This window comes from Morone saxatilis, unplaced genomic scaffold, assembly GCF_004916995.1.
Source record: "Morone saxatilis isolate NCDOM2014 unplaced genomic scaffold, NCSU_SB_2.0 Contig21, whole genome shotgun sequence".
In the NCBI taxonomy this organism is placed as follows: Eukaryota; Metazoa; Chordata; class Actinopteri; family Moronidae; genus Morone; species Morone saxatilis.
In genome coordinates this window covers 18,829,617-18,838,729 of record NW_023339774.1, presented here as the reverse complement: position 1 = coordinate 18,838,729, position 9,113 = coordinate 18,829,617, and the positions used below count along the sequence as shown (strand labels likewise).

At 40.7% G+C, this 9,113-nt stretch overlaps 1 protein-coding gene across 4 annotated transcripts in view; it reads right to left on the bottom strand.

Annotated features, from left to right (window-relative positions):
* Positions 1–937: 937 nt before the first annotated feature.
* Positions 938–9,113, bottom strand: part of dab2 (DAB adaptor protein 2) — an 8,746-nt gene continuing 570 nt past the window's right edge. Inside the window, exons 1-15 of one of the 4 annotated variants that reach the window (XM_035668006.1) lie at positions 7,690–7,766; positions 6,454–6,725; positions 6,203–6,342; positions 5,800–5,898; positions 5,578–5,709; positions 5,392–5,475; positions 5,074–5,100; positions 4,942–4,992; positions 4,782–4,844; positions 3,306–3,929; positions 2,578–2,707; positions 1,818–2,468; positions 1,536–1,702; positions 1,365–1,445; positions 938–1,269 (exon numbers count right to left, since the gene is read on the bottom strand). In XM_035668006.1, the coding sequence (XP_035523899.1) occupies positions 1,371–1,445; positions 1,536–1,702; positions 1,818–2,468; positions 2,578–2,707; positions 3,306–3,929; positions 4,782–4,844; positions 4,942–4,992; positions 5,074–5,100; positions 5,392–5,475; positions 5,578–5,709; positions 5,800–5,898; positions 6,203–6,342; positions 6,454–6,592 (2,382 nt within the window). In that variant the 5' untranslated portion in view covers positions 6,593–6,725; positions 7,690–7,766 and the 3' untranslated portion in view covers positions 938–1,269; positions 1,365–1,370. Of the gene's footprint in view, positions 1,270–1,364; positions 1,446–1,535; positions 1,703–1,817; positions 2,469–2,577; positions 2,708–3,305; positions 3,930–4,781; positions 4,845–4,941; positions 4,993–5,073; positions 5,101–5,391; positions 5,476–5,577; positions 5,710–5,799; positions 5,899–6,202; positions 6,343–6,453; positions 6,726–7,689; positions 7,767–9,113 lie in introns of those variants that run through there. The other 3 variants (XM_035668007.1, XM_035668005.1, XM_035668008.1) reach the window with 3 other exon arrangements.

Genomic DNA, 9,113 nt, shown 5'->3' with positions numbered 1-9,113 from the left:
TAATACTGACTGATAATCAAGTTATTATTATTTATTCTAAACTTTTGTATTTAAAATATAGATTTTTGAAGTACAGTATCTAAAGTCAGATATCAATAGTAAAAAGCAGAAATATTTATACTTTATAGAAGTATTAAGTAGCAGAAAATGGAAATAATCACGTAATGTATACATTACTCAACTGTACATCAATATGTTTTTAGTTACTTTACACCACTGGTAATACATGTCATTTAGTTTACTCAATACTGAGGTATTTCCTTTCCTTCACTGATGCATAAATGCAAGGATTGTTATCCATTTTATACTAATTTATACTGCAAATATTGTTCTTTTTGCACAACAAATTGTATTTGACAGATATGTTAGTTACTTTATAGATTAAAACTATATATACAAAATCAACAAAGCATTGTTATAAAAACCCAAGTAGTTTAAATAACTTCAACAAATAACCAAAGTGATTAGTGGTTGCATGTTTAATAATAATAATATTTAATGTGGAAGATTAGTAAGTGGAAATAGACTCCACCTAGGGTTTGTTGTAATTAAATCTAGTCAGGTTACTCCTTACGTTCTCTACATGGCTATTCCTGTTGATGACATATAGATGTAAATTCTTGAACTTCTAAAAAGCCAGTTAATGCAATTGTAAGTCACAATTATTTTTCTCTCTTTTAAGTGGCATACCAGTGGTTCACCCACATAATATTTCATTCCAGCTACTGCATGTGTCCAACATTGTATAACAAACAATAAACAAACATGTTACATGAGTAAAAACAGAACAAATTGACTGAGACCATCAGTGTTTGGGCATGCAGCCAGAACTCCTGACCTTCTCATTTCTGGAATCACACAGTATATCTTTTTGACTGTCGATCCTCCACTGGACTGCAAACTGTTGATGAACTAATTCAGTCTCAAGAAGGCGATGGAGGGTTATAACTGAATTATTTTATTTCTTTAACACAGACAGCATCAGCAGTGAACCTCTTTGGACGTGCCTTCTCTCACACACCACATTTCTTTCTTCAGCAGATCATGACATAACATTTACTTCTTAGATCAGTGGTCTTTAGAAATAAGGGAACTACTGATTGGACAAAAAACAACAACATCAGAGGTGGAAGTGTAAAAGAAGGGTGGGTCAGGGACAAGAGTTAGAAGAGTTCATAATCTGGATTGTCTTGCGCACACTGTAGCAGCTCATCCCAAAGATGTTGTTTGATGTGAAGATCTCCATTTGCTCAATTTACTCCATTTCAACTGTTAGGGCAGAGAGAAGACAAAACATTGAAATAGTGTTTATCCTCTATAGATGAATTCATTCAAGAAATAAACAAATATAAACACCTACTTACTTAAGGTCAAGCAAAGGGATTTCCAAAAGGATCTCCAAAAGCGGCTGTTGAACCAGAAGTCTGACCAACAGGGGCAGTCTGCTGTAAGATCAAGGAAAAAAGACCAAAATTAGAAATAATTACTGTGATTCTTGATTTGGTGTAAATATACGTCTGTGCGAATCTCTGTACCGTAGCTACAGGTGGCACTCCAAATGGACTGGAATCTGGGGCCCCAAATGCTTGATCAAACATGTCCTGATTGTTTGCGTTGGGAGCAGAAGAGAAGGCGGCGTCGAGGAGGCCAGGGTTAAAGCTTGGGGGTGCAGCTGGAGCAGGGTTAGCTGGTTTAGGAACATCTAAACAAGCACATTACGACAGGACACAATTAGTGACAAATATCACAGTCATGTATGTGTCAGCTTGCAAAATTTTTAATACATGCACTGCCATGTCTTGCTGCAGCTGGTTTACCGTTAACTGCTGATATTTGATTGATAACAAAGTCATCATGATCTGCAGTTTCCTGAGCCAGGCCCACTTTATTTGAAAAGTACTGATCAAATGCTCCGGCTTCGTTGCTGCTGGGGACTGGACCAGAGTTGGACACTTGCTCCCCTTTCCTTGCTGGGATGGCAGGTGGTTTGGCAAGCTGGAAGTCCTTGAACATGTCCTTTCCAGTCTTCTTCTCTTTATCTCCAAGGGGGTCCAAAGCTGTGAAGGCACTGTTCTCTACCTTTGGATGGGCCTCCTTAGCAGGTGGTCTAGGAGGGGGGCGTGACGGACCTTGCTGGTCACCCATTCCAGGGAACGCGGCAGGGTGGAAAGGGTTGGTCATCGCAGGCTGACCCCAGCCTGCAGGACTGACTGGTGCACCTGGTGGAGGCTGGCAGAAGATGTGGGGTGGGGATAAAGGCGGGACAGGAAACTGAGATGGCATCTGGTGGCCCCAGGCTGTGGGTGGTATGGGTAGACCACCAAAGGCAGATGGCTGTGGGTAGCCTAGCGTAGTGCCTGGAGCTGCCCCCCCTGGCATGGGGAACATGGAGGGTGCAGGGGTGGAGGCTCCCCACATGCCTGCAGCAGGGATACTTGTGGTGGCTGGAGGACCTAACTGAAGATTCCCTGAATATAAAGAAAATAATTATGAAGGTTTACAAAGGGAATGAAATGTAAAGCCAAATCAACAGCTCAATATTTGGATAAGAAACAAAGTTCCCCTCTAGTGTATTACCCAGAGCAGCTATGGAGGAGGGAGTGGAGTTGGCAGGTGTACTGTTGAAGAGGTCAGCTGAAGCAGATGGCCCTTCAGACTGACCAGGAGCAGCGAACAGCTCTGCTCCAAACAGGTCACTTGCTGTGGACTTTTCACAGAAAATAAAGCAAAAATAATAAGTATTATTTCACCACACTGACATCATTTTCTACATGCTAACTCATGAACTATGCAGTACTTAGAAATTAAGATTAAACCAACCTTTAACAACAGAAACAAATGATTTACCCTCATTATGTAGTCAGAAATAAATGCTATTTATTTTCCCTGAACATTGATACATATGCATGCTTTGCCACTTACCCGTGCTTTTATCACTGAAGCATGAATGTTAGAAAATAGATTAAGAGCAGAGATGACAAACGGTACAGTGTATGTTTCAGCAGCACAGTCAAAGTGTCATTTATTCAAGCCAGATAGGGAAGCATGTGACCACCAGTGCATGCATAAAGACAGAACAGATCCAAACAACAAGCCCTTAACTGCAGTCCTTAATTATAGGCCTTGCATCTTATCTTAACCATGTGCATCCTTCGGCATATCCTGTCATACACCAATGCATAACCAAAATGCTAAGAAAGGGAGATGTTAGCAAACTAATTATACTCTGGAAAATGTGCATCAAACCCATTTTTAGGCATCCCACATGCAACTCTACTGTGATTCATCTAGCTATGGAATTTCACCTTTGCACTCCTTCGACCTCGTCCAGCCTTAGAGCTCTGCGGAGGGGGGTTTATGACTACTGAATCCTTGCTATGAGTCACTGGGGGTTGTTGGTGATGAGTTATGCCATTAGAGACAGGGACAGTACTCAAAGGTGAGTCAAAAAATGGGTTTTTGGTTGAGAGAACTGGTCCAGATTCATTCCCGTCCATCATGGTAATTGTGTTGCCCTGAGTTATTTTGCCCCCTAGTGGCCACTGTCCGTTACTGAGAGCTAGGATCATGGTCTTACTAGATAACCCATTTATCTGCTGACTTAGGTGTTCAGAGTCTCCATTCAAACCACTGTTAATAATTGTCTTACTCGTGTTGCCAGCAGTGCTGTTTAGGTGATTAGTGTTGGTGAGGGAGATGTGTGAATTATCAGGTGCTGACAGAGTGGATGATTGAGAAAGGGGGTCATCTCTGAAAGGGTCAGTGTCTGGGGTTGGAAAGTAGCCAAATGTTGAGGAAAAAGGATTCTCTGTCTGGGGAGATGCCCTACGGTCAGGGGCACAGGAAGTTACAAAGGAGTTTCCCTTTATGCAATTCTGATTGCTGTCAACTTCAGCAGAGAAGTCCAACAAGAGAATATCATTAGAGTCCTGGTTAACATGAGAGGGACAGTGGGAGAGAAAAAAAGATTTATGAATCAGTTCTGCAGAGGAAGAAACAAAATGAAAAATGAATCACATAGTGGAAAGACATGACAATTTAAAGCTGCTACCTGTAGAATATTTACCTCAGAATGTCACTGTCATATTCAATTCCATAGTACATCACAGTCTAAAGTCCATCTTTCAGCTTGAAATAGGAAGTGGTTACTCAGTTCACAGTTGGCTTGGACATATATGCTACAGTCAGCACTAGCTTGTTGATCTGAAACTGAGCTAGTGAACTGGCACAGCAGTGTCAATATAAAGCACTACCAGTACAAGACACAAGGTGTCACCAAAGTCAACAAAAATATCTCTTTCATTTTTCTACTTGTAGCAGCTTTAAATGGTTTGATGGACAACAATGAGATTGGTATACACAAAGCATAAACTCAATTCTTAAAAGATCATTTTGATTCAAGTCTAAAATCTGCAATTGATTCAATCTGATACAACCAATAATTAAACACAAAAATGGTGGCCTTTTTAGAATTGAGTTCACACACATGGAATGATCTGAGAAGTGCTGAGGTTATTCTGTGGAGCCTTTTTTTCTTTCAAACACACTAAATCAAATCTTAGAAACATGTTTTTGACAAGAAGCAGCATGTGGCAAACCATACCAAGTCTTCCAAGATGTGTAGTAATATACACTATATAAGTATAATATAATATAAATGTTATAATAAATATAATATAAGTATAATAATGTGAATACCCAGCTATACTTTATTGACTACGTATAATTCCGCTATGTTGCCCAGATACAGCGAACATTTTACACTAGGGCACCACACTTACATTTGGAGCCTGAATGTCTGGGGGGGTCGACATGTCTCCAAAAAGGTCAAGCTGCTCCACTGGCTGGATGTCAAAAATGAAACAGAAACATACTGTATTTATTCAGCTACTTTAAAATAGTGGTGTTTTTTTTCAATGTTACAAAAGTATAAATTCTCACTTGGGCAGTTTTCACTTCACCATCCATACTTAGCAGGGCACCACTTCCATTCTAAAAACAACATAGGAAAGCAGAAGGTTAAAGAAGGAGTTGGAGGAACTATTTGAGTGACAAGTGCTTCCAAGTACTTACCTCAACTACAGCGCTGCCATTTTCACCCTGTAAACAGAGAGCAGACTGTTAATGATTATACTTGTTTTCTTAATTCACTGAGGCATGTGTCATTTCACATCATTTCAAAGGAATGTCTGAAGATGTGATTCATTGAAAGAACACAGAGAGGCAGTGTTGACATTCAGGAGGTACATACAGTGTGTGCCCTGTCCACGTTCCCAGATGACCACACCAAAATGCTTTTCTTTCATTAAACAAAAATTTTTCTGACTGTCCAACTTATGAAAAACAAAACTTTTTTTCCAGTTTAAAGTCAAATGCCTCTGAACCAGTTACCTTCTGTGAGGCCTCTGTCTCTTTCTTCCTTATGTTGAAGATGACCTGGAAGAGATCTTTCAGATCAATGACCAGGGGCTCTGCCTGCAACAGAGAAGACAGCACATTCACATTATTGTCCATTTGCCTTATGTATTTACAGTATGCACGCCTGTGACAGAACGTGAATGTGTGACTGAGTGTTACCTGTTGTCCAGTCTTTATGGCGAAAAACTGATGCTGCCCTTCTGCTCCGCACACATATCCAAACGCCCTGTTATCTGTTACATCTCTGGCGATGAAGGAGATCTTATTCACCACATGCTCATGTTCAATCACCTGAGTTACAAGGACAAAGCTTTCATTAGCAGGCCAACCACATTATTAATGAACTTCACAGTGTGGTGTGATGGGAAGGGCAGAACTCACTCCTGATCTCTCATCAATGATCTTGATGCCCGACATGGAAATGTTGACCCAGATCCTCTGTTTGTGTTTGCCTTGGGACCGAGCAGCTACTGCCATACCCTGGTGTAAAATATATAATATAAACATACTGTTTTCCTATATTTTGTAAGTAAAGAAATTTAGAATTTAGTGCTAATATCTGTTTTTCACCCTCTGCAGTGAGGACACAACTACAGCAAGAATGTTGTGCTTGCGGAAAGCTGCTGTTGATGTGCCCGTATGTGTGTCCATGATACCCACCACACGAATTAATCATTCATTGAAACACACTAGAGATATAAGCTTTAAAACATCACTAATTCTATTACTATTTTCAAAAAAAATATAAAAATAACAGGACACACTCCAAGGTCCCATGTTGCACCTTCAGCTTCATCATGGAGTCCTGACACATCTTGTCTCCTCTGGCCTCTGGGACATCATCGACGCCAATCAGCTTGGCCTTGTACCTCACGCCATCCCCCTGAAACCTGCCCAGCAGGTATTCATCTGTCTTCTCTGGAACTGTAAAAAAAATCAGCAAAAATATAATTTCTACAAGATTAGACCAGAAAATCTTGACATTGAAAGTCAATCCTGATCACTGTCATTGTCACTGCGTCCTCTGTCCCTCACCTCTCTTCTTCTCTTTCTTGAATGGGACCTTGGACGTGGCAGGGGAGGTGGGAGGGGTGTTTGAGGTCGTGGCTGTAGATGGGGATGCGATGTTGGGATCGGCAGCAACGGGGACGCTGTTCTCCACCTCTGCAGACATGGTGTGGAGTGAGCCTCACTGGACGAGTGGAAAGGCGGGGGTAAAGCAGACGGCAGCTCCGTGTTCAGGGGCAGCGAGGTCAACCGAACAGATGACTCTTAACACCCACACATGCTTTTCTCGTTGTTTTTGTCTGGAGCAAAAACAGTGAAGTGGGACAGTGTGTGTGGTTAGAGAGAAAAAAAGGAGAAGGAGATGGAATGTTAATACACACTGTTTCCTGGTGAAACTGCAAATGAGATATTGGACAGTAAAGGGCTACAATCAGAGTCCTTTGTCACCTTTGTCACTGCTAGACATGTTTTGTAAGTAACTGCTGAAAAGGTTTTTTGCACATCATAAACAATCATATTCTTTTAACAATCCACAGTAAACATTTACAACCACAGAAACACTCCTCCGACAGAGAAGCGCAAGAGGACACATGACCCATAAAACAGTCTCATAAGGATGAGAACACTTATCATCCTAAAATATCCTTAAGGTCCCGCACCACTTATATCTATTGTTCTCCTGCCACCCAATATTTATTTAGGGAGGATTGGGAGGATTTAAGGAGGAAGACGAATAACTAGGTATCACTATAAATGCGCAGATGGACAAAGAAAAACACATTTTGTACTCATACACATAGTCATGTGATTTGTCAGACTCATAAATATCCCATCGAAAAATCAGTGAGCTCTACCAACTGTGGCTCAGAAGCAACATGCTAGTCATACATTTCTGCACATCATAATCATCAGAAACATCATGATCAATTTTTCTGCCAGCATATTCGACGTCAGTCATGAATACAGTCTGCATTTAGTTTGCAGGAAACACAAGTCAATGTCACATGAGGCAAAAACATCATAGTGGACTGCAGCGTTCGACCCAGCAGCTGAGATTCTCCTACATCTCCTCTGCAATAAACTCCTTTCATGCAGATCCATCTCCAACACCATTTAGTCACTTAATGAATCAAACAATCAAAACATAGTGGTAACAATCGCATTCATTCATCCAGACAAAAAAAAGAGCCATAAAGGACTCTACTCTGCACAACTATTGGAATACAACCAATACAAACATGGCTCTGTGTGGGACCTACATACCTTTAGGACCAGTTCCAGAGGCTACACTGGCTAGAACATCAGTGTAAAGAGGCTGTGAATAATGTAGGAAGGACCAAAGGTTGAAAGTGGGCAAAGGTTGAGCAATTACCTGAGGTTAATCTTACGCTAGCAGAGCAAAAGATCTCGTGATGCCCAGCTAAGCAACTACACATGGAAATTGGAACCCTGGAATGATCATTTACCCACAATGTTTCTTTTTCAAGCTTTCTATAAAACCTACCCTTAATATACTGATTATTTGGAATCAGTGTAAAAGGATCCTAAAAATCCAAAAGCAACTTGCAACGTCCAATCCAGAGGTATTGTTTAAGATGAACTCTATCAGGCAGGTCATTTGTTTGATGCGTAAAGGAAATGAGAGCCATAGAAGATCAGATAAGATGGGAACTCTGAAGGCTACTGAGTGCATTCCAGGGTCGTGCCAACGGTTTCCTCTCTAGGAATAAAATCTGACCATATCAGAGAGTGACACAACTACACTATGAGGATTCTGTAAATGAACACCTATTTAAAATGGATGGTGCAAAGTTGGATTTTAAATTGAGAATGTCTTATAATGCCAATAAGTTATATCACAAAAGCTACTGTACAGCTGTAAAACAATAAAGACTCCACTTCAGCACCAGTTTTGAAGTCAAGGAAACGAGAAAGGTAAGCCGTTGTATGTTTGGTTTCCACCGTGGTGACATTTAAATTCCTTGCAAGGCACAGAGACACACATGCTGTTTTTGTTGCTGTGCCAGGAAGCGTAGAAAAACAAGACATAAGCCTAAACACTTGTTGATGCTCCATTTACATGGGTGTGACACATGACCGTACTCGTCCAGTAACTTACAGCTGTGTCAGAGTCCCACTAGTTGCAGGGAAAGGCTAATAAAAAAGGGTGAACAGTCAGCTGTTCATTGCAGATTTGAATTAAAGGATTACATTTTAACAACAAAAAAGGTACTACCCAGAGATGGATGGATTGAAAAAGCTTTTCTACAGCATCCACCAGTGTCATAAACACAAGTGACAGTTAGCCATAGAACACAAGTGTAAATTCATATTTGTCAGCAGAATAACTGCAGTGCAAGGGCAGAAATGTCACAATCCTGGGCCGTCAGGAAACGTAAACTACTGCACATCTGGAGGAAATCAGAGGGAATGACTCAGTCTGCAAGTGAATGAGATGGTGAAATACCACAGGCCCACTGTGAACACAAAGGGCATGCAAACACTTTCATACAAAATTTAAAATTGTTTTGCACCAAAACTAGGATGTAGATGGGTGTGTGGACAGGAGATGCAGCTTAAAATCTTATTAAAAATCATATGCTGAAAGATTAATAAGTTATTTGTTAATATGCTTGCAGCTAGAAGAGTGTGCTGAAAGGAAAAACTTAGAGAGAGAGAGAGAGAGA